The 26,151-nt window shown below is 44.9% G+C and overlaps 1 protein-coding gene across 1 annotated transcript in view; it reads right to left on the bottom strand.

The window, feature by feature from the left end:
• Positions 1–21,645, bottom strand: part of LOC141167346 (olfactory receptor 1G1-like) — a 43,686-nt gene extending 22,041 nt beyond the window's left edge. The window contains exon 1 of the mRNA XM_073654764.1: positions 20,758–21,645. Within this exon, the coding sequence (XP_073510865.1) occupies positions 20,758–21,645 (888 nt within the window). The remainder of the gene's footprint in view (positions 1–20,757) is intronic.
• Positions 21,646–26,151: the final 4,506 nt, after the last annotated feature.

Here is a 26,151-nt window from a genome sequence, read left to right as displayed (position 1 = left end):
GCAGGGGCTCTGCATGAGCTCTGCTCCGGAGGCGGGCCTAGTAACAGAGGCCCAGGCCTGGAAGAGGGAGAAGGAAGGAAGAGGAGCGGAGAAGGCTCCAGGAACGAGGAATGAAGGGATCCCAGGGGTGCGGACGGGCGAGTCGCCACCGCACGCCCGAATCCACCTGCGTGGAGGGGTCAGGCCAAAGGGGGAGACCGGTCCCCGAACTAGTGGAGGCAGGAAACGAACCTCAGCTAGAAACCGGAGGCTCTGACATTTTATGTGGCGCAGCCCCTCGCTACACCCGCTAGGAAGGCACCACATAGGGTCAGGGAAACTGGCGCCAAGTTTACCAAGAGGAGGCCCGAGGCAGCCGGACAGAAGTGTTGGTAAGAAAGGCCAGACAAAGGACACACAAAGGGGGTCCTGTGAAGTGCTCCAAAGTTATCTGGGAGTTGTCTGAGCCCCTCACCTGGTGAGCACAGTACGACGTGGGCAGCCGTTACCTGCAGACGTGGTCTGGATAATAAGAACTGTGAGTAAAGGCCCTGAACTGCATCACTGACTCCGTGTCGTTACTGCTGCTGCCCTGCACCATCACCCCCATCCTCCGCATACACTGCCCTGAGGCTATACTCCTCCCGTGGGGAGTTATGCTACGCTCTGCTGCACCCACAACACCAGCCTCAGTGGTCTGCCCTGTAGCGAGGGTTCACTCTGACCGCAATCCACGGTTGGCGTAGTCGGACATTTAAACATGAAAACCACATAAATAGTTCCGCCACTGGTTTGACCGCCCTGAGCCACGGAACTGGGTCACCGCCACGAAGACTACAACCACCAGCATCCACCAAAAAGGGTCCGGCTCCGGGTGTCCCAAGGCCCAGGGGGTGCGTCAGAACATTTTCATCACCTTTCACAATCACCAATGGGACAAGGCAGTGATGTCCTCAGTCCCCTCTCTTATACATCCTAGTGACGGAGCACCTGCTCTCATCAATTCGCCATAACCCCAATATTAGGTGGATTGAGGTGGGAGGCACCGAGTACAAGTGCTCTCTATTTGCTGATGATGTCCTAGTATATATCACTCAATCACATATATCCATCCATGCTGTTATGGCTGAAATAGATCACTTTGTTACATGGTCAAATTTTAAAATCAATGCAGCGAAGTCTGAGGCCCTCGATGTCTCCCTCCCCAAATCCATATAGGATTCCATCCAGTCCAACTTTCCCTTTGCCTGGCCCTCACAGGGTATCAAATACTTAGGAATTCCTATTCATAGAGACCTCTCCCATCTTTGTTATCTTAATTTTGGGCCCTTTATTGAACAACTCCATACAGACCATGGTTGGCAAGTTAGAACTGTAAGATTCACTACGTGAACCACTGGTGTTTTGTGGAAAAGCACATGTACACTGCGTTCCAAATTATTATACAAAAAGTGTTTAGGAGTGATAAGGGAAGAATTTGTTTGTTTGTCAGTTAAACTCATTGATGGTGATGTGTGTCGGGGCTCTTTATATCACTGTAAGCAATTGCAGACACCTGTGCTAATTAGTTTGGCAGGTGTGTCCAATGAAAGGCAAGACTACTTAAGAAGGCTCTCTCACATTATTAAGCAGCCTACATTTTCTGCCAAAATGGGAAAGAAAAAGAATGTGTCGGCTGCTGAGAAGCAACAAATTGTGGAGTGTTTAGGTCAAGGCATGACTACAATCAACATTGTGCGATGATCAGGATGAAGTGTCTTGGCAATCAAGAAGTATGTAGCTGATTCACAGTACACACGTGTGCGTGCTGATAAGGGCAAATTGAGGACTCTTTCCTACAGGCAATTACGTCAGGTTGAAAGAGCAGCGGCAAAAAAGCCTTGTCATAGCAGCAGACAAGTTTTTGAAGCTGCTTGTGCCTCCAACGTCCCCCGAACAACAAGATGCAGGGTCCTTCAGAGGTTTGCAGCTGTGCATGCGCCATCCTGTAGACCTCCTCTATCCACTTCACACAAGCAGAAACGGCTCCAGTGGGCCAAACATTACATGAAGACTGATTTCAAAACTGTTTTGTTCACGGATGAGTGCCGTGCAGCGCTCGATGGTCCAGATGGATGGAGTGGAGGATGGCTGGTTGATGGACACCCCACGCAAACACGGCTACAGCGCCAACAAGGAGGAGGTGGAGTAATGTTTTGGGCTGGAATCATGGGGAGAGAGATTGTCGGCCCCTTTAGGATCCCTGAAGGCGCTAAAGATGAACTCCATAATGTATGTGGATTTTCTCAAACAGCACTTCCTGCCATGGTTCAAGAAGAAGAACCGTGTATTTCACAGCAAGATCATTTTTCTGCATGATAATGCACCATCTCATGCTGCACATAAAACATCTGCATCTCTGGCTGATATGGGCATAAAAGGGGACAAACTTATGGTGTGACCCCCATGCTCCCCTGACCTCTACCCCATTCAGAACCTTTGGAGCATCATTAAAAGGAGTGTCTATGATGGCGGGAGGCAGTTCAAATCTAAGCAACAGCTCTGGGAGGGTATTCTGTCCTCATGCAAAACAATTGAAGCAGAAACCATCCAAAACCTGACAAATGCAATGGACGAGAGAGTTCAGAAGCTCCTTTCGAACAAGGGGTCCTATGTGAAAATGTAACATCACCTAGAATAAAGTTTTGAGTTGAAAACTGTTTGATTTCAGTTTCTAACAACCTGCTAATGCTTATAATTTCAAAAATGACCATTTTTTTGGTCTTTATTAAAATGAAAAGGTTGATCGAAAAGTTTGGGGGATCTAAGAGTGTGGCAACCCAGTAGTCATGATTACTTCGAATTCTGACAATATGAGGGTCATGCTGCAGGTAGTGCAGCAAGAAGGCACTTATGTGCCTTGCGCATCTCGGAGCCCCAAAATTATTTTCCGGGATAGATGCAGCTAAAAATTATTTTTAATTTTAAATCTGGTGAAGCTTTAGTATAGATGGCCTAATAGGATCAGTGCTGCACACTGCTACAAAGCCCAAATTATTTTACAGTCAAGATACAGATAAACATGATTAGTAATTTGAAAGCTTAAAACGGTTGGTAGGGTGATTTTAACCAATCATCAAGCTTTTACTCTCCCCAGGATGACACAGGGGTAGAAAAGTCGTTTCGGATCCATGATTTGTTCATCTTTATGAACGTGAGTCTGTCTACATTATCAGTGGAGAGCCGCGTGCGCTTATCTGTCAGCACACCACCAGCAGCGCTGAACACACGTTCAGACAGAACGCTGGCTGCGGGGCATGACAAGATCTCCAAGGCGTAAGTGGCTAGCTCCGGCCATTTATCCAGATTGGAAGCCCAAAAAGAGCAAGGGTCCAGTGACACAGTCGTGGCTTCAATGTTTACTTGGAGATACTCCTGTACCATCGTCTCTAGGCGTTGACTATGTGTCAGACTTCTTGTCTCCTGTGGCCTTGCAAAGGATGGGCTAAAAAAGTGGTGAAATGATTCCGCAAAATTGATGTTACCAGCAGATACTGTGGTTCTGTTACGGTTTGAGTGCTGAACACTTGACGGTCCCACGGTTGGCAAGTTGGAACTGTGAGATTCACTACGTGCACCACTGGTATTTTGTGGAAAAGCGCATGTAAGATTCTGCAACAGTCTCTGCTGATACTCCTGCATGCGTGCATCCCTTTCTATGGCAGGAATAATTTCTGCAAATTTACTTTTGTACCGGGGATCTAACAGTGTGGCAACCCAGTAGTCAGGATTATTTCTAATTCTCACAATTCGAGGGTCATGTTGCAAGTAGTGCAGCAATAAGGCACTCATGTGTGTTGCGCATCCAGGAGCACCAAGTCCCTGTTGTGTTGGTGGCGAGGTAACAATCATGCTTCCTTCCTCTGTCCTCTCCCCCCAACCTCGCACAACAGAAATGTGATCAAGGTCTCCCTCATCTGATGAGTCTTCCATCAGTTCGTCCTCCACTTCTTCCTGGGCTCCTGCACCTTCCTCACTAGTTTGGCTGCTACCATGCGCCCTGGTAAAACCATCTCCCCCACCCTCACATGCCTGCCGCCTTGGTGCTGCCGACCGTCTGGACCTTGCAGATGTTAGCCCTTCCGCATACAACTCCTCCTCCTCTACTTCCTCCACCTCCTCTTGTGCCACCACCTGACTCCGAATTCTGTTTAACATGTGCTCCAGCATGTAAATCACCGGAATAGTCATGCTGATAATGGCATCGTCAGCACTAAACATCTTCGTCGCCATTTCAAAACTGTGCAGAAGGGTGCATAGGTCCCTGATCTGAGACCACTCCTCCAGCGTGATTTGCCCCACCTCTGAATCTCGTTGGCCCAGGCTATACGTCAGAACGTATTGCACCAGGGCTTGTCGGTGCTGCCACAGTCGCTGCAACATGTGCAGAGTTGAATTCCACCGGGTAGGCACATCGCATTTTAGCCGGTGAAGTGGCAGGCCCAACGACTTCTGTAGAGATGTAAGTCGCTGAGCTGCGGGATGCGAACGGCGGAAGTGAGCACACAGCGACCGTGCCCTCTGCAGAAGGCCATCTAGTCTGGGATAGTGGGCTAAAAATTGCTGGACAACCAGGTTCAACACGTGAGCCATACAAGGCACGTGTGTGACATTGCCCCGGCGAAGGGCCGCACCCAGGTTTGCAGCATTGTCGCACACGGCCTTCCCTGGTTTCAGGTCCAGTGGAGACAACCATTCATGAAATTGGTTCTCCAGAGCTGACCACAACTCCTCAGCTGTGTGACTCACATTTCCCAGACATTTCAATGTAAAAACCGCCTGATGACGTTGAGCCCTACTGCCAGCATAGTAAGGAGGTGTGCAGGATCCCTTCTGCGCAGTTAGAAAGCTTGTGGCATGACCAGACAGACTTTGGGTGCAGGTGGAAGACCGAGAGGAGGTTGAGGAGGCAGAAGCAGTGGAGGAACTTTGACATAAAGAGGATTGACGCACAACTCGTGGGGACGGCAAGACTTGGACAGCAGCCCCTTGTCCTGCTGTCACCATAGTTACCCAGTGCCCAGTCAGCGACATGTAACGCCCCTGTCCATGCCTACTCGTCCAAGTGTCTGTGGTGAAATGCACCCTGTCACACACAGAGTTTCTCAAAGAAGCGGTGATGTTGTGTGCGACATGCTGGTGGAGTGCAGGCACACCTTTCTTTGAGAAGTAGTGCCGACTGGGCATCTGGTACTGGGGCACTGCGACGGACATAAGGTCTCGAAAATCCTCTGTGTCCACCAGGCGGAAAGGCAGCATTTCTGTAGCCAAGAGCTTGCAGATGGTGAAATTCAACCTCTTAGCTTTCTCATGGCTAGGAGGAAATGGTCTTTTACTTGTCCACATCTGAGGGACCGAGGGCTGGCTATTGTGCTTAGATGGGGTTGATAAGCGTGTCCCCGGCAAACTGCCGGTCTGTGAGGAAGATGCAGGCGGACATGTTAGGTTGCCTTGATCCAAAGGTGGTGCTATCGATGTCGGACAGCGCTCAACACCAGCTGGTGTTACCACCTCCAAAGAAAATGATGACCTGCCAATCACGCTGGCTGTTGCGGGTAAAGAGGTGGCAGGTCTGCGCCCCAAAACAGGTGTGACTGCTGTCCCCCCAGTCACAGAGGATGAAGAGGCCGCGGATGCACAAGATATGGCAGACGGTGATTGGCCCGGCCGGCTAGGCCGCATTGTAGCACACTGAGCTTCCCACTGCAACTTATGCTTCATGTCCATGTGCCGGTTCATGCATGAAGTACTCAAACTATGTATTTTTTGGCCTCTACTTAGCTTTTGCTGACAAATGTTAAAGATAACACGAGTTGGGTCATCTTTATCGATCTGAAAAAATGCCCAGGCTATGCAAGGCTTAGCACCCATGCGACCTGAAGAGCCACCACGACTTGTGGTGAGAGGCAGAGTTGTGTTTGAGGATGCAGTTGTTGACGTGCTTCCAGTACTACGTCTCTGTCCAGGAAGGCGCAACCTGACCTCGTCGTCACTAGCATCTTCCTCCACTTCCTCTGCTGACCTCATCTCTTGGCTGACTGTGGGTTGACAGTAAGTGGGATCTCCGACCTCATCATCATCACCCTGTGCGTTATCACACCCGTCGTCCTCAGAGCCAACCTGTTCCTGCCCTGACAAAAAACTAAAGTTGTCGCTCCAATCAGGTATTTGAGTCTTATCATCGTCTTCCTCATTGTCTCCACCAACAGGAGTTACAGTTTGGGAATGAGGGTCTACATTATGGTCAGAACCTTCTGCGTCTGGTCCTGGATCCGACTCATAAAGATTCTGGGCATCAGTGCAGATCATTTCCTCGTCTTGATTCACAGAAGCGCTGGAGTCGACCTCTGATTCCCAGGCTATAGTATGAGTAAACAGCTCTGCAGACTCAACCATCTGTTCTACCTCATACTCAGACGGGCAGCTGGAGATTTGGGAGCTGTGAGGAAGCAAGTGCGATTTGGGTGACACCTTTGAGGACTGGAGTATTTGTGATGTTGAAGTTGATGTGGAGGAGAGCCCACTTAAAGGAGCACTTGATATCCGTTGAAGCACCTGCTGTTTTTGTGCCTCATCTGGAATTTGTAGCCATTGGCGTGGCCGTAAGAAAGGGATCTTATCACATTGTCCGCTAAAAGAAGTAGACATTTTAGTTTGGCTGGAAGATGGTCTTTCTTCTGCAGATGTTACTGTTGCTTTAACACCTACCCCACGGACACAACCTTTTTTCCCCTTCCCAACTCGCCTATTCCCCTTTCCACCAGCAGCAGGCCTTTTTCCACTCATTTTGGTGGTTAACTAATTAACAACTCTGGAGTTGTTTGCACAAAAAAACAATGGATGGGAACCGAGCAGAGCTGAGTGGCCAAACTGTGGTATTAGGCCAAAACTATTGGCTGGGTTAGATGCAGAAAAAAATTATATTCAATTTTGCAACCTGATGGAGGTCAGTATAGATGGACTAATAGAGAAAGTCAAACACACTGCTAGAAGGCCAAATATTTTTTCAGAGCTAGATGCAGATAAAAATTATTTTTAATTTGCAACCTGATGGAGGTCAGTATAGATGGACTAATAGACCAAGTCCCACACACTGCTAGAAGCCCAAATATTTTTTCAGAGCTAGATGCAGAAAAAAATTATTTTTAATTTGCAACCTGATGGAGGTCAGTATAGATGGACTAATAGACCAAGTCCCACACACTGCTAGAAGCCCAAATATTTTTTCAGAGCTAGATGCAGAAAAAAATTATTTTTAATTTGCAACCTGATGGAGGTCAGTATAGATGGACTAATAGACCAAGTCCCACACACCGCTAGAAGCCCAAATATTTTTTCAGAGCTAGATGCAGAAAAAAATTATTTTTAATTTGCAACCTGATGGAGGTCAGTATAGATGGACTAATAGACCAAGTCCGACACACTGCTAGAAGCCCAAATATTTTTTCAGAGCTAGATGCAGAAAAAAATTATTTTTAATTTGCAACCTGATGGAGGTCAGTATAGATGGACTAATAGACCAAGTCCCACACACCGCTAGAAGCCCAAATATTTTTTCAGAGCTAGATGCAGAAAAAAATTATTTTTAATTTGCAACCTGATGGAGGTCAGTATAGATGGACTAATAGACCAAGTCCCACACACTGCTAGAAGCCCAAATATTTTTTCAGAGCTAGATGCAGAAAAAAATTATTTTTAATTTGCAACCTGATGGAGGTCAGTATAGATGGACTAATAGACCAAGTCCCACACACCGCTAGAAGCCCAACTATTTTTTCAGAGCTAGATGCAGAAAAAAATTATATTCAATTTGCAACCTGCTGGAGGTCAGTATAGAAGGACTAATAGAACAAGTCCCACACACTGCTAGAAGCCCAAATATTTTTTCAGAGCTAAATGAAGAAAAAAATTATTTTTAATTTGCAACCTGATGGAGGTCAGTATAGATGGACTAATAGACCAAGTCCCACACACTGCTAGAAGCCCAAATATTTTTTCAGAGCTAGATGCAGAAAAAAATTATTTTTAATTTGCAACCTGATGGAGGTCAGTATAGATGGACTAATAGACCAAGTCCCACACACCGCTAGAAGCCCAAATATTTTTTCAGAGCTAGATGCAGGAAAAAATTATTTTTAATTTGCAACCTGATGGAGGTCAGTATAGATGGACTAATAGACCAAGTCCCACACACTGCTAGAAGCCAAATATTTTTTCAGAGCTAGATGCAGAAAAAAATTATTTTTAATTTGCAACCTGATGGAGGTCAGTATAGATGGACTAATAGACCAAGTCCCACACACTGCTAGAAGCCCAAATATTTTTTCAGAGCTAGATGCAGAAAAAAATTATTTTTAATTTGCAACCTGATGGAGGTCAGTATAGATGGACTAATAGACCAAGTCCCACACACTGCTAGAAGCCCAAATATTTTTTCAGAGATAGATGCAGAAAAAAATTATTTTTAATTTGCAACCTGATGGAGGTCAGTATAGATGGACTAATAGACCAAGTCCCACACACCGCTAGAAGCCCTAATATTTTTTCAGAGCTAGATGCAGAAAAAAATTATATTCAGTTTGCAACCTGATGGAGGTCAGTATAGATGGACTAATAGAATGATGCTATGCCCAAAAGATTTTACTTCACTAGGTGCAGTAAAAAAATTGGTATTCTATACACAGGTGTTATATCTTGCAACACAGATAGGCTACTCCACTGACTAACACACTCTGCAATAGGCCAAAAAGGATTAGCTTTGCTAGATTCAGCCAAATGCTGTGAAAAAAACTTGCACAGCACTGGCACAGACCTGCCTGGCAAAAACTGATAGGAACTCATGTAACCTAGTCCTGAAAAGGACTCCAATTACAATTAGTCTTTACTCCCACAACCTATCTATTTAAGAGCACAGACCTCCCTGATAAAAGTCGTAGGAAATGCTGTAACCTAGTCCTTAAAAGGACTGCAATCACAACTATTCCCTACTCCCAAGCTATCTGTATATTTGTGCGAAAATTGGCTTGAAATTAACAAGGTATAGCGCACACAGCAACAGCGGTGCCGTCTAACACGCAGCTGCAGCAGTGAGAAAATGGTGGCGATGGGGAAAATGGCTTGGTCTTATAGGGCAAGGACATGTGACATACACTGCCAATGACACATGCCCTTGCTTGTGTGAAAGAAAGCACTTCGCTCCGTGTGTGCGCTGCTGATAGGCTGACAGATTGCACCTCCCCACTGCAAATGCGGGAAAGAGAAAAAAAAATGGAGATCTTCATTGTTCCTGCAGGGATCCATCCCCCTGCCCCTCCCCCCACCCCGCTGTACACTCAAACTGCGTATTAACATTAATTTTCATCATTACTGAGAAAAAATCCAGTTATGATTTTGGTGCACGAACAGTTATCGAACATAACCTCGAACAGCCGAATTTTTCTCAAATTGTTCGTGTTCGCCGAACGGCTCGAACACCGCCCAAAACAGCTCGAATTTGAGATTGGCGAACAGTTCGAGTAGAACAACGCTCATCTCTAATCAGGAGGTCCTGCATAGGAGCTGCCTTTTTGGTGAAACCGGGTATGAACCTTCGGTAGTAGCCTACCAACCCGAGGAACTGCCTCACTTCCTTTACGCTGGAGGGGCTTGGCCATTCCTTAATTGCGGTGATCTTATCAGGGTCGGGAGCCACTTCGTCAGCACTCACCACGTGTCCCAGGCACTGCACCTTTGGCTTCAGGAGGTGACACTTGGAGGGTTTCACCTTTAGGCCGTAACTTGCCAGAGCTTCGAACACTTCCGCCAGGTGTTTCAGGTGGTCTCTCGTAGGTCTTGGAGTAGACGATGACATCGTCCAGGTATAACAGGACCGTCTCAAAGTTCCGGTGTCCCAGACAGCACTCCATCAGTCGCTGGAAGGTTCCTGGTGCGTTGCAGAGTCCAAACGGCATGCAGGTAAACTCGCTAAGTCCCATCGGGGTGGTGAATGCGGTCTTCTCCCGATCCGCCTCTGCTACAGGAACCTGCCAGTACCCGCTAGTGAGATCCAAGGTGGAGAAGAAGTTAGCAGATTTTAAAGCAGCCAAAGACTCCTCTATTCTTGGTAAGGGGTACGCATCTTTATGTGTGATACGGTTAATTTTCCGGTAATCTACACACATTCTCATGGTGTTGTCTTTCTTTTTGACCAAGACTAGTGGAGCTGCCCAGGGGCTACAGCTATCCCTGATTACCCCAGCATCCTTCATGTCTCTAAGCATCCCCTTGGCGTGTTGGTAGTGTGCAGGGGGTACGGGTCGATACCTCTCTTTTATGGGAGGATGGTCTCCCGTGGGGATGTGGTGTTCTACCCCCTTGACTCGCCCGAAGTCTAACGGGTGTTTACTAAACACTCTCTCGTACTCTTAAACCACCCGGTAGACTCCCTGTTTCTGGTGGGAGGGAGTGGAGTCAGTACCCAAATGTAGTTGCTGACACCAATCCTCCATTATTTTCGTAGAGCCGTTACCTTCCTCCGGGTGAGATGGAGGCAAGGGTTCCACAGACTGTATAGAATTTTGGTTGATAGTATATAATTTGGCTAGCGTAGCATACCGGGGCAGGTATACTTCCCTTTTCCCGATATTTATTATGCGAACGGGTACCCTCCCATGGCGTACATTAACTACCCCCCGGGCTGTCAAAATGGTGGGCCTACTGTCTGAGTAGACTGGCTCTACCATGGCCTGGTAATCCCTACCTCTCAGACCAATAGCTGCCCGGCACCAAATCATCATTTCACTTTTCGGGGGTATGGCAATAGGGAAAGGGTCACACATCCTTACGCTACCAGTCTCACCGCCGGAGAGTTCCACTTGTTGCCGTCGCATCAGTGCCCGGATCTCTTTCTGGAGCACTCGCTGCTGGCCGGAGCTGGCGTTCTTGGCAACCTGCTGTAAAATGAAAATCACCTCTGCAAGACAATTTTCAATCACATTAGTTCCTAGAGTTATCTTTGGGTGACTCTCACGCTTGTCAATGTCCACAATGATCAGTCCCTGTGCTGCCAGTTTGACTCTACCGATTTTATTGGTCACCTCTTTGAATCCGATCTGTGGCACGGGTTGACCATTGCTGACGATGATACTCAAGTCGTCGTCAGGGTAGCGGGTTATATCCGAGTCATTCCAGTACTGCTTGAAGAGCACGTACGGGATGGTGGTGACCTGTGACCCGGTGTCCAGTAGGGCACTCATAGGAATGCCATCCAGTACCACAGGCTAGACTGGACGTCCTCCCACATATTTGTCGCGCCAGCTCGATGGGCCTGGTGATCTTTTTCCTGGGGGTTGGCCCTCTACCCCAGGTTGTGCCAGTTTAAAGGACAGTACCTTGCCATATGTCCGGGTTGATTGCAGCGGCGGCAGATGGGTTGTCCGTCCTCGTTGTACCGGTCGCTGGGTCTTCCTCTGGCCGGTGGGGTCCTCCTTGGTCGACGCCACGGGATGTCCTCCGGTCCGGATGCCAGCTGGATCTTCCCTGGAGTGGAAACCTGTAAAGACTGCACAGTTCGGGTTAGGGCAGCAACGCTTTTAGCTAGCTCTTGGACCTGATGGTGCAGGTCTGGAGCCGGGTCATTGTTCAAAGCCTGCGCATCAGCCCCCACAGGCCCTGCCGACAAGGGCGCCGCCTCCTGGTGGTAAGCGGTAGTAGGGCGCCTGTGGGTCACAACGCCACCCGGTGCCGGTTCTCGGAGCACCCGGATGGCTCTGTCCTTGAACTGTGCAAAGTCCAGATGAGGATCCTGTAAGGCCATTGCCCGCAACTGGGTTCGGTGGGCATTGCAATATAGTCCCTCTATAAATTGTTCGGTCAACAGCCTGTCCTCGTTTCCCACGCCGTCAGGGTCGGTCTGCTTAATGGCTCTCAGGGCCTCTTGTAGGTTTAGTGCATAGTCCCTTATACTCTCATGAGCTCGCTGCTTGCACCCATAGAATCTAAGCTTAATCTCGGCTGAGGTGCGGGTATCAAAGGTGTCCCTCAGACGGGTTAGTATCCCTGCGACAGTCCTCCTCCCAGGTGGCCAGGACTTTACCTCCCTTTGGGCTGCCTCGGTTAGTTGGGCCACCAGGATGCTCACTTTTTGCTCCTCTGTGAGGGGGTACACCTGGAAGAGGCTATCCAGCTTTTCTTTAAAGTCATTCAGGGTATGTGACTCCCCTGAGTACTGGGGTAGCCAGGCTGCTCCCGGGATATAGGGCATGGTGAAAGGCATGACTGCAGCAGCGGTGGCGCTGGCGGGGGTTGAGGCAGTGAAGCTCTCCTCCGTATCCGACATCTTCCTCCCCCCCAGTGGACCGTGGCCTACCTTGCGATGATCCTCTTCCGTAGGCCGCGGCTCCGCAGTGGATCGTCAGGGTTGAGGACCTTCCGTCGCGCTCCTGTGACGTCAGCGTCTGCTGGGCTCCTTCCAGGACCTTACGCGACGTCTGGACGTGAGGCGGGGCTTCAGTTCTCGCGCGCTTTCAGAGTCCACGCCCCTCTTCTTCCCGCGCGGCGTCTTCAAGATGGCGTCCAACGGCGGGAAAACTCCACGGAAGGCGGGAAGAAGGCTGAAAATGGCGCCGGATGGCGGGAATCTTCACCACTGGTAAGTTTGAACAGTCTTTTTCAGGCACGCAGTACCCGGTGGTTGCGGGCACGAAATCCTGCCGACTACGCCAAAAAGCTGACGCACCCCTGGGCCTACTTGGTGTAGCGTTGCGCACGCGGGGACTACCCGGAGCCGGGCCTGTTGGGGGTAGTAGTCTCGTGCCGGTGACCCGGTCCATGCCCAGGGAGTCAGACTAAGTGGCGGTATATATTAGCAGTAGATGTAGGACGACTACGCCACCCGTTGAATGCAGCTATGGAGCTGCCGCTGCAGGGCAGACCGCTGAGGCCGGTGGTAGGATAGTGCAGCGTAGATGGTATAACCCCCAACGGGAGGGGTATGGCCTCAGGGCAGCCGACGTGGATGATGGGGGTAGCAGGAACCGCTCAGAGACGATGCGGTGTAGTTCAGGGTCTTTACTGGTGATAAAGATAGACCCTCCCGGAGTACTGGCTAGCAATCGGGGCCTGGTCAGTCTTTGAGCAGATGGGATCTCCCCTGGCCAGGCGGAGTTGTAGGCCTCCCCAACTACTTGTACTCTTCTGGCTACCTTGCTAGAGGCGGGTAAAAGTAGCCCACGTCCCTGAGTGTACCGTGTGGTGCTCACCCGTATGGCCGGTGACTCGGGGCCTTCTAGTGGCTTCCGCTCCACGACGGCGGTGCTGGTCCCACGCGTGTGACCGTGCCTTCGGGTTTCTTGGCCAGAGGACCTGAAATCCCCTGCCGGGCGGTTTCTGCTGCTGGGTCTGGGTTAATCCCCACAGCCTCGGACTCCGGGTCCGGTAGTAACTCTTCAATCAGGGCGAGCTCTTCAGCTGCCAGCCCCTGATTCCTTTTAGCCTGCTCCCACAGAGCTCCTGATCTTTCTTTCCTATGCTGCTTCTCTTCTTCTCAACTCTTCTCTTCTCTTCTCACTAACCCTGCCTCAGCCCCAGCTTTATATAGGGGAAGTTCTTCCCCTCCCAGGACTGGGCAGGAGGTGTGGCATGCATAGGATTCCTGACCAAGAGACCTCCCACCTGCTCTCAGACGTAATATTGCTATTACTGTGGAAACCAGACCCCTGGGGTGCCACACATGTTAAATGCATCTGTCAGAAATTGTTCATGGCATTTAACAGGCTGATGGCACATGTCTTTTGACTGTTCATTAATAACCCTAGTGGCCGAAGATAGGCCTGGAAGAACCAGATAGACGGAAATTTTTATTTTCTTATTTTTGTTCTGTAGCATATTTTTCTGCTGAACTACAGGCATCAGTGCTGCCGGAGGAGTGACGGGGTCTGACACTTTCAGCAAAAGGGACTCTGATTTATATGAACTGTTTTACATTGTTTCCAGGGTGTTTACTCAAGATGGACCGGGTACAGTGTCGATATCAGTAACCTTGGAGAAGACGTACAAATACTTCAAGACTTTAGTCATGATTGTGTTTTATAGTGTGTAATACAAACCAGTACTTACAGGTCCTGAATTACTAGAAACTATGGCAGTTATTAAAGAGTGGGGGTGTGAAGGTATAGCAGATGGTCTAACTCCTTCTCTGAAGACCTCTATTGTTATAGCTCATGTGACCAGTTTATTATTGTGTGTTCTATCCTCATGTAGGCTGCAGTTTCTTGTTAGATAGGGGTGGACAGGGTTAACTTTAGGACCAGCCCATAGTTGGGGGGGAGTAGATGGGCACCAGGGGTTAGTTCCTGTTTTTATAGTTAGTCTTGGTTGAGCTAGAGAGAAAAATGGACACCCTTAGTCATTTCTGATCAACATTGGGTGTGTATTAAGAGCAGGCCTACAAGGTAGCACATTTCCAGCAACCAAGTAACAGTGGCAGCAGTGTTTTCTCATAGCAAACAAGTTGGGGACCTACTGGAAGAGGATCTTAAGACAGTCTAAGTATAAGCCTGACCTGGAGGTCTTTGTGAATAAATATGGGATCAGCCAGGCTGGGACATGTCTACAAGGTGGTAGTTGAAAGACTTCCCTTACATCATTCAGAGTGCAGTTTGGGTGCTGTGGGCACAGCGTAACACATTGACCCGTGTGGCCCTGTATTAGGAAGATGAAAGCCCTCAGCCTAGCCTGTTATTCATTTGCAACTTTCTACCCAAGTAATGTGTCGTTGTCCACAACCATCAAGTGTGAACTTCTGTCATACCATGCAGATGAAAAACTTAAGCATTATTCTGGCTAACCATTGTACATATTTTCCAAACCAAGTGAAAGAGTCTTTATTTTCTTGTCTGTCTTCTTCTACGAGGAGTTAAAGAGTCCCAGTGTCTCAAATATCATGGAGGAACACAGTCTGAAGGAGCAGCAGCTGAAACAGAATTACATGTACACACCCAGGGATCCTTCTGTAGGGTGTGTAGGGTCTCCGAAATGCACCTCGGCCAAGGAGCACCCTTAGAGCGGCATTGTATATTCCAGCAAGTTTGAGCACACATAATAATTTCTAAAAATGAAGCAGAATCCTGAAGCTTGTCAGTCTGCGATTGCGCCACAAGAAGCTTGACAAGATGTGAGCTTAGTTGGCAAACCAGTGGATGATTAGGACCATACGCCTGTTTCCTCAACACACAATTGGGGATAGATATTTGCTATTGCAAAGGAGAAGGAGGAGGAGGCATACTCATGTACGACATGCAGAAGAGAAGAATGGCGAAGATGGTGGTGATGATGACACTGACCAGGTAGAACTTAAATGGAACCTGTAATCTAAAAAACACTACTAACCTGCAAATATTGGGGTAATCTACAGGTTAATTGTGTTCTGAAGCTGGCCAGCACCCGCACTGAGTGCTAGCCAGCATTAGAGCCAGCTGTCAGTCAGTGCCAGGGGTGATTGGTGGCTGAAGTCGCATCGGCAATATCCCATGATTGAAAGCCAGAACCTGGCAGGAAGAATAAAGCTAATTTATGCAGGTTAATAGCATTTTTTTACATGACAGGTTACTTTTAGGTGTGTGGCTTGGCTAACAGAAAGTTGAGTGTGATGAAAAGGGGAGGATGACAACTTGAGGGTTGCTCTGATTGTTGGCTGTCTGATGGTGAGCAGTAGTTTCTAGTTTATATGAACCAGAGTGTCAACTGCTTATTTTCCTCTTACAAAGCCTGCAGATTTCCAAAGTATCATCTGGAAGCAACGTGCAAAAGAACTCCTACACATAAGAATCCCAAACGTCCACAGGCAACATCACCTGCTCCAGAGCTGACATAGAAAAAGCTGATTTTACCCCAGAGGATCTTTATGATGCATGTCGCCTGTGCTGTGTATCATCAATTCCAGGAAACTCTTCTTCTGATGACTTTACCTCTTTGTCAGCCATGTCTGGTTCCCTGGTTTCCCCTACCACAGCATGATCATCATCAGCATCATTACCATCTTCATCGTAATCCATAATTCGGCTCACAAGTGCATTGTTGTGGTTAATGACCAGCGCTCCTTGCCCCCCCACCTGATTTCCGCCCCAATATTTGCCCGGCTCAGAGTACTACTACTGATGAATAGTGTCCCTACCCCCACGGATCTGAGAGCATGCAAAGAGAATAGTGTTCTCTTTCTCATCCAGCACCATGTCTTCTGAGAACATAGGCTGTCCGTTCATCTCTTCAAAGTAAATCACCAGTTTTTCTGGTGCAATATGTTGCTAATACCCTAGGGTACTGTGGATTAGAGGACTTCGGAACAGAGCAGAAATAGGTGTCATTGATAGATTTGAAATTCTGCTATGTACAGCATTATGTGTTATGGGAGTGGATGAGGTAGACTGAGCATAACACTGTCTCCAGTGGATGCTCTCGCTGTCAGAGGCTACATCATCCTGCTGTGATTGAGATTATACCCTGTGCTTCCTCTGCAATAATTTCCAATAATTGTTGCAGCTGCAAGTGGCTAACACATTCCTATCCGTGATACTATTTGTTTTCTGTTGCTCTGTCACATTCGTTACCCATACCACATTGTGGTTATTTGGTGTACCTTTGTCAAAATAGAATAGAATATTAAAACAGGTAGGCAAAAAGTAAAATGCGTGCAACTATAATTTTTGTTGTTTTGTTTCCCTTTTTTTTTGGGGGGGGGGCATATGCTCGGTGTAATATTCTCCACTGTTAAGAAAAACTTAACAAAAAATTCTTAACCTTACATAAAGAGGTTGCTTCATAAGTACACACACAGAAAGCCATTTGCGGCCAAGGCCAGCAGTATTGTGTTTAATTGTCAGGATTTATCTTTTTAAAAAAAATAAAAAAATAAACATGGCCTGCGCATCTCAAAATACAGAGACCAAACTTTCAGTGACACTTAAGCTTTCAATTCAGATTTTTGGATTAGTTGCAAAATTAGCAATGAGTGGTTTAATACTGACCCTCCTTGCTTCCACTGTGTGAAAATATATATGCAGCTGTTAAGGTGTTGTTTCTGCAGTATATCATCGATTAATCAGTTCACAATCATACTGAGTGACTATACAGCTTTAGGTGTTCCCAATATGTTACTTGAATCTTTTGATTCCTTGGATTATTATTCACATGCTTAGACTTTCAACCTGGTTCATCATCACTTGAAGTAGAACACTACAATCGCATTAGACCTTTTTTTTTTTAACCTATTCTGTATGTTCTAAGCAGCAAAAGGTGGCGCTACAAAGTATTAACTCAAGGGGGCCAAATAATATTGCACGCCCCACTTTTCAGGTTTTAATGTGTTAAAAAAGTTTAAAATATCCAATAAATTTTGTTCCACTTCACGATTGTGTCCCACTTGTTGTTGATTCTTCCCAAAAAATAGAATTTTATATCTTTATGTGTGAAGCCAGAAATGTGGCAAAAGGTAGAAGAGTTCAAGGGGGCCAAATACTTTCACAATGCACTGTATATACAGTACAGACTAAAGGTTTGGACACACCTTCTCATTTAAAGATTTTTCTGTATTTTCATGACTATGAAAATTGTACAGTCACACTGAAGGCATCAAAACTATGAATTACCACATGTGGAATTATATACTTAACAAAAAAGTGTGAAACAACTGAAAATATGTCTTATATTCTAGGTTCTTCAAAGTAGCCACCTTTTGCTTTGATGACTGCTTTGCACACTCTTGGCATTCTCTTGTTGAGCTTCAAGAGGTAGTCACCGGAAATGGTTTTTACTTCACAGGTGTGCCCTGTCAGGTTTAATAAGTGGGATTTCTTGCCTTATAAATGTGGTTGGGACCATCAGTTGTGTTGTGCAGAAGTCAGGTGGATACACAGCTGATAGTCCTACTGAATAGACTGTTAGAATTTGTATTATGGCAAGAAAAAAGCAGCTAAGTAAAGAAAAACGAGTGGCCATCATTACTTTAAAAAATGAAGGTCAGTCAGTCTGAAAAATTGGGCAAACTTTGAAAGTGTCCCCAAGTGCAGTTGCAAAAACCATCAAGCGCTACAAAGAAACTGGCTCAAATGAGGACTGCCCCAGGAAAGGAAGACCAAGTGTCACCTCTGCTTCTGAGGATAAGTTTATCCGAGTCACCAGCCTCAAAAATCGCAGGTTAACAGCAGCTCAGATTAGAGACCAGGTCAATGCCACACAGAGTTCTAGCAGCAGACACATCTCTACAACAACTGTTAAGAGGAGACTTTGTGCAGCAGGCCTTCATGGTAAAATAGCTGCTAGGAAACCACTGCTAAGGACAGGCAACAAGCAGAAGAGACTTGTTTGGGTTAAAGATCACAAGGAATGGACATTAGACCAGTGCTTTGGTCTGATGAGTCCAAATTTGAGATCTTTGGTTCCAGCCATCGTGTCTTTGTGCGACGCAGAAAAGGTGAACGGATGGACTCTACATGCCTGGTTCCCACCGTGAAGCATGGAGGAGGAGGTGTGATGGTGTGGGGGTGCTTTGCTGGTGACACTGTTGAGGATTTATTAAAAATTGAAGGCATACTGAACCAGCATGGCTACCACAGCATCTTGCAGCGGCATACTATTCCATCCGGTTTGCATTTAGTTGGACCATCATTTATTTTTCAACAGGACAATGACCCCAAACACACCTCCAGGCTGTGTAAGGGCTATTTGACCAAGAGGGAGAGTGATGGGGTGCTACGCCAGATGACCTGGCCTCCATAGTCACCAGACCTGAACCCAATCGAGATTGTTTGGGGTAAGCTGGACCGCAGAGTGAAGGCAAAATGGCCAAATAGTGCTAAGCATCTCTGGGAACTCCTTCAAGATTGTTGGAAAATCCATTTCAGGTGACTTCCTCTTGAAGCTCATCAAGAGAATGCCAAGAGTGTGCAAAGGAGTCATCAAAGCAAAAGGTGGCTACTTTGAAGAACCTAGAATTTAAGACATATATTCAGTTGTTTCACACTTTTTTGTTAAGTATATAATTCCACATGTGTTAATTCACAGTTTTGATGCCTTCAGTGTGAATGTACAATTTTCATAGTCATGGAAATACAGAAAAATCTTTAAATGAGAAGGTGTGTCCAAACTTTTGGTCTGTACTGTATATATATATATATATATATATATATATATATATATATATATATGAAAAAAATAGTAGAAACAGCACTCCAAAAATAGATGATTTATTAGCTCAGCATTTACGTGGAGGATGGGCACCCACCCATTTACAAATTGTTTGCTTGTGCTGCTCTTTTTCTTTTATATATATATATGTATATATATATATATATATATATATATATATATATATATATATATGAAAATTTTGAGCAGGTCTGGAAAAAATGTTGCATGAATGCATGAATGCGTTAAAAAGATAGAGGTGTTAATAGTTTATTTTTTTCAACTAACAATATGCAAAAACAGCTCACAGAAAAGGACAAAAATTCAAAAATCATCACAGAAAAAAACAGCCTTACCAACACCAGGTCAGATTACCAAAGCACAAGCAGGACGTGACAGACCCCCATGATAATGGTGCGAAATACAGATGCGACAGCCACCCCCTCCATGAAATGGCAGATATACGAGTGGCTGTGTAGTATTAACAATGCACAAAAATGCAGCTTATATAGGATGCCAGTCACTCAGATAGGTGTGGTGCACTGTGTCAGGCTTATAGCCTATTACTGACGCCCATAATTTTAAATCGAGAGGCCTGCCTGGTACTATATATGTGCAGTGCACCACAAAGGACAGACGCCCTAATTCATCCACCTAATAATAAAGGGCCTGGTCGCATCCTGCAACAAATGGAAAATGTGCAAAAAGATGAAAAATAATGTATAAGATAAATATATTACATGAGGTATTGGTTGATATTTTGGCCAAAATACGCAAGCTCACAACCCGCGGCATGGGTCCCCATACTTGCGAGTTCCTACACTAAAATTAAAAAAAGCTCACAGAAAAGGACAAAAATTAAAAAAAAAAAAATCACAGAAAAAAACAGCCTTACCAACACCAGTTCAGATTACCAAACCACAAGCAGGATGCGGCAGACCCCCACGATGAAGGCGGGGGCCGCAAAGGTGCGAAATACTGATGCGACAGCCATCCCCTTCTTGAATTGGCAGATATGTGAGTGGCTGTGTAGTATTTTATTTATCTTATATATTATTTTTCATTATTGGGTGGGTGAATTGGGGCGTCTGTCCTTTGTTGTGCAGATATATAGTGCCGGGCAGCCCGCTCGATTTAAAATTATGGGCGTCATTAATAGGCTGTAAGCCAGACACAGTGCACCACACCTATCTGTGTGAATGGCGTCCTATATAAGATGCATCTGTGTGCATTGTTAATACTACACAGCCACTCACATATCTGCCAATTCAAGGAGGGGGTGGCTGTCACATCAGTATTTCGCACCTTTGCGGCCCCCCCCCTTCATCATGGGAGTCTGTCGCGTCCTGCTTGTGCTTTGGTAATCTGACCTGGTGTTGGTAAGGCTGTTTCTTTCTGTGATGTTTTTTTTTAACAATATGCAAAGTCAAAGAACATAAAAAATCTAAATCATATCGGTGTTTGGGGTGACCACATTTTGCTTTAAAAACAGCTTCAACTCTGTTCCATTTGGTTCCTGTTCTATCTCTGAATAAATGTAAATGTATTTTTATTTGCTAACATTACAATAGCCCCCCATACCTCTTTATTTCTAAGACTGTAGACCAGAGGATTCAACATTGGAACTACTACAACATAAAGCATGGACAGCAACATATCCTGATCCTTTGAATTTCCCGAGTCAGTTTTCAAATACAAGAACATACTTGGCCCATAGAATAATATAACAGTGATGATATGGGAGGTGCAGCTGGAGAAAGCTTTCATACGTCCCGCTGAGGAACGGATCTTCAGTATTGCGGAGAAGATAAAGATGTAGGAGATAATGATGATTACACATTGTGCAATATTACCAGAAAGTTCAAAGAGCATGAACATTTTCAGACTATGAACATCAGTAGTGGTAATAGCAATTAGTGAATTGAGGTCACAGAAGAAATTATTAATATCATGAGAAGAACAAAATTGCAGAACAGCTGTAAGCAGTGTATGTAATAAAGAATTTAAAGCACTAAACAGCCAACAAGAAGCGGCCATTGCAATGTAAACGTTCTTTCTCATTATTGAATAATATTGTAAAGGTTTACATATCGCCACATAGCGATCATAGGCCATTATTGTCAGCATGAAAACTTCACCGTCACCACAAAGAATGTAGAAAAATAACTGTGTCATACAGGAACCAAAAGAGATCCTATGATCTTGAGTCAGGGTGATAAAAAATAGTTTAGGGACAGAAGTAGAGATGGATGTGACATCTACAACGGCAAGGTTACTCAAGAAGAAATACATTGGGGTGTGTAATTTTGGTACCAAAAGCACAAGAACGATAATTGTCAGGTTCCCCAACAGGGTAATGAAATAAATAATCAGAATTCCGAAAAATAACTCAAGTTGGCCCAATGAAGACTTTGAGAAGGTGGCAATGTGAAATTCATGTTTGGAGCTTCCATTCGAACAGTCGTTCATGTTGTCTTCATTGGGATATATTGATTATAATTTAATGCATCTAATTAATCAATCCATAAAATGCAACTTACATCTGTGTTTGAAATTCTCAGATGTGTTGGACAATTTGCAATTCAACAAAGCTGAATGATATTGAAATTGTAACTTTTTAAGTTATCCCATCACCGTTATGACTTTGGAAGGATTTAAGAACAAGGCTGTTGCATGAATAGAATACAACTAGAAGATAAATATAAGCACATGCTTTAAATCGAATACTATTTTCTTGAACAAAAAATTAAACTTCTATCTTTTCTTAAAGTGATAATTTCCATAAATATGTGGAATAATTTAGAGAATTAAATTAGTAAGTAAGAAATATCTACACTAAAACTAGTGCAAACAAGTAGGCCAGTGAGAGAACTATGCAAACATACTTTTAGATATTTTATATCAATAAAACTTGAATAGCTTGAACTTTTTGGACAACTCATGCCAATATACTTTATTATGACAAACATTAGAAGGATCAACCCCATTTTTCAGTTCTGTTGAACTCTACCCAACCACAATTGTTGACCACCAAAAGTTTCAAATGCTGGACCTACAGCAAAAAAACTGAGGGCCAGTGGGTCCTCATTTAGGAAAGCATTCGTCTGGTATTCAACCCCTTTAAGGTCTACTTCTAGACAAAAGGTCAAAGATTCCACAGATCATCATAGGTCAAAAATTTAGTAGGTTTCTGCTTTAGGGTAGTGTATGAGAAAAACAACAATATCCAAAATACCTTATAAACCAACTATACATAGTAACATAATAACATAGGTTGAATAAAGACCTAGGTCCATAAAGTTCAACCTTTCTCCCCCAATTGTACTCCCTGCACTAACACTAGTGTAAAAAATATGAAAAAAAATCCTACAATAAAATAACAAATCCTTCACAATGAGAATGACTTACCTACAGTCATGGCCAAAAGTTTTGAGAATGACCCCAAAATTATATTTTCACATGATCTGCTGGCCTCTGGTTTTTATTAGTGTTTGTCTGATGTTTATATCACATACAGAAATATAATTGCAATCATATTATGAGTACCAATAGGTTATATTGACAGTTAGAATGAGTTAATGCCGCAAGTCAATATTTGCAGTGTTGCCCCTTCTTCTTCAAGACATCTGTAATTCTCCCTGGCATGCTCTCAATCAACTTTTGGACCAAATCCTGACTGATAGCAATCCATTCTTGCATAATCAATGCTTGCATTTTGCCAGAATTTGTTGGTTTTTGTTTGTCCACCCGTCTCTTGATGATTGACCACAAGTTCTCAATGGGATTAAGATCTGGGGAGTTTCCAGGCCATGGACCCAAAATCTCTATGTTTTGTTCCATGAGCCATTTAGTTATCACCTTTTCTTTATGGCAAGGTGCTCCATCATGCTGGAAAAGGCATTGTTGGGCGCCAAACTGCTCTTGGACGGTTGGGAGAAGTTGCTCTTGGAGGACATTCTGGTACCATTCTTTATTCATGGCTGTGTTTTTAGGCAAGACTGTGAGTGAGCCGATTCCCTTGGCTGAGAAGCAACCCCACACATGAATGGTTTCAGGATGCTTTACAGTTGGCATGAGACAAGACTGGTGGTAGCGCTCACCTCTTCTTCTCCGAATAAGCTGTTTTCCAGATGTCCCAAACAATCGAAAAGGGGATTCATCAGAGAAAATGACTTTGCCCCAGTCCTCAGCAGTCCACTCCCTGTACCTTTTGCAGAATATCAGTCGGTCCCTGATGTTTTTTTCTGGAGAGAAGTGGCTTCTTTGCTGCCCTCCTTGAAACCAGCCCTTGCTCAAAGAGTCTCCACCTCACAGTGCGCGCAGAAGCACTCACACCAGCCTGCTGCCATTCCTGAGCAAGCTCGGCACTGCTGGTAGTCCGATCCCACAGCTGAAACAGTTTTAAGATATGGTCCTGGCGCTTGCTGGTCTTTCTTGGGCGCCCTGGAGCCTTTTTGACAACAATGGAAGCTCTCTCCTTGAAGTTCTTGATGATGCGAAAGATTGTTGACTGAGGTGCAATCTTTGTAGCTGCGATACTCTTCCCTGTTAGGCCATTTTTGTGCAGTGCAATGATGGCTGCACGTGTTTCTTTAGAGATAACCATGGTTAACTGAAGAGAAACAATGATACCAAGAACAAGCCTCCTTTTAAAGTGTCCAGTGAGGTCATTCTTACTTAATCATGACTGATTGATCGCCAGCCCTGTCCTCATCAGCACCCACACCTGTGTTAATGGATCAATCACTAAAACGATGTTAGCTGCTCCTTTTAAGGCAGGACTGCAATGATGTTGAAATGTGTTTTGGGGGTTAAAGTTCATTTTCTGGGCAAATATTGACTTTGCAAGTACAGTAATTGCTGTTAAGCTGATCACTCTTTGACATTCAGGAGTATATGCAAATTGCCATTACAAAAAATGAAGCAGTAAACTTTGGAAAAATTACTATTTGTCTCATTCTCAATACTTTTGGCCATGACTGTACAGTCCCTGCCCTTGGACCTGGTGCATTGGTCACATCAATAAACTTTTTCTGTTGGTCAGGAGCCCTGAGAACCAGCTCTTACCTGATGACATCCTCAGTTCTTCTTTTGATAAGCCGGTATGGCGAGACGTCATCGTTACGGTGTGATGCATGTGTGACATTGCGCAAGGCTGGCTAATCAAAAGGAGAACCACAAATGTCATCTAGTAAGAAGCATTTTTTAGGGCTCCAGTAAAGAGGCCAAAAATTTCTGATATTTATGATATGACCGATAGGCCGGGTTCTGCAACTTGATTCTCACCAACTCTAGTCTGCAGGCCACCCAGAGGTTTAGACAAGTAATGCAAAATACTATTAATCCTTAGACATTACATATTTAAAATGTTTATGTGCTTTTTGTATCTGTTTAATTGTTTTTATTGTAATTATATTCACATGAGAGTAAGAAAAGTAGGGTGCCCATGGAGATGGCCATTTATTTAGCTACCTGCTACTTCTCCAAATATGACAGAGAACTTGAAATTGGCCAAAATTTGTAAGCAGAGTGGCTACTAATTTCATCACTAATACTGCTATTTGTATGGTTTTATGAGTTCAGTAAAATTCTGTCTATACTTTTGCTTTTCTAGGCTTTCATTTCAGTACCTTGGATCTATTTACTCATGTGCACTCAGTAGAGGTAAACTGGCTGTTTTATAAATCAAGTAGAAATAGAAAACCTCACAGATTTTCAATTATACCCCATTTCAAGATAATTTATAACCCAACTAATGCTGAGTTCGAATTTTAGGTAAAGCTAAAAAATAACAAAAAGATCACAATAGGGCATCACCCGGGCATTAAACGGTGTATATAGTGTGGTATTGCTCACCTGGCTGGGTTGTTTCAGGAACAACTCCTATGCAGGTAGAGATACCCGCTGCTGCATAAACTAAAATAAAACCAGCAGTAAATTCTATAGTAGAAGGGGATATAGAGATAATTCTGCAAGTCATGAAGATATCCACTGGAGATGATGGTGTTGAACTAAGAGCAGTTTTATTGATCAACACGTTACAGAGTTGAACAAACGCTTTCATAAGGAAAGAACCGCAAGTTAAAATTTTACAAACAAACAAGAGGAAAACATTTTAATACCTTTGATAAAATATGAATTTCTGAGATGAATTTTGATGCAGTGCACATACCTCAAGATCAGTATCCTTTGGTGTTACTCATTGTGTGAAACCTGAAAAAGTCTGCTTATGTAATGTTATAATCCTCTAGGGTTTGGTGTCCCTTGAGGAATAATCACTGTAAGTAAGTCTCAAATGGAAATATGTTTTGACTTAGGTTTTAATAAATGGCAATTAAGAATACTAATCTCTGGTAGAGCTCTAACAGCTCATTCGATAGAAAGGTGACTTGATGGGGATAATATGGTCCCATAAAACTCTATTAAATCCTGCCATGTAGATAGTTATAGGGAGGATAAAAAATGGTAAGAAGAAAATCACAACCACAAAATCAAAATGTAAACCAAGCGAAATGTCACCAACGACTTAAACCCCAAATAACCATACTGCAGTGAATTGAACATTCAAAGCGTTAATGTACTTTCCAGGTGATCCCCCCGGTTCCCTTACTTATGTTTCCTTCCTTTGAAGTCCACACTGTCAGACTCTTCAAACCTTTCTCCCTGCGCGTGGCGGTTGTGTATCGCCCTCCAGGCTCCTCCCGCCAGTTCCTGGATCACTATGCCACTTGGCTTCCTCACTTTCTATCCTGTGACATCCCCACCCTCATCATGGGAGACTTTAACATACCCATCAATGATCCCCTCTCCCAATCTGCCTCTCATCTACTTTCTCTAACCTCCTCATTTGGCCTCTCACAGTTTACTAATTCTCCTACGCATGAAGACGGGAATATTCTGGACCTGGTTTTCTCCCATCTCTGCTCGCTGCTTGACTTTACTAACTCCCCTCTCCTGCTCTCGGACCACAACCTT

The sequence above is a fragment of the Phyllobates terribilis genome, unplaced genomic scaffold (assembly GCF_046119375.1).
Source record: "Phyllobates terribilis strain yellow unplaced genomic scaffold, ASM4611937v1 Scaffold_11__3_contigs__length_659146591, whole genome shotgun sequence".
In the NCBI taxonomy this organism is placed as follows: Eukaryota; Metazoa; Chordata; class Amphibia; order Anura; family Dendrobatidae; genus Phyllobates; species Phyllobates terribilis.
This window is presented reverse-complemented; position numbering and strand designations above follow the sequence as displayed.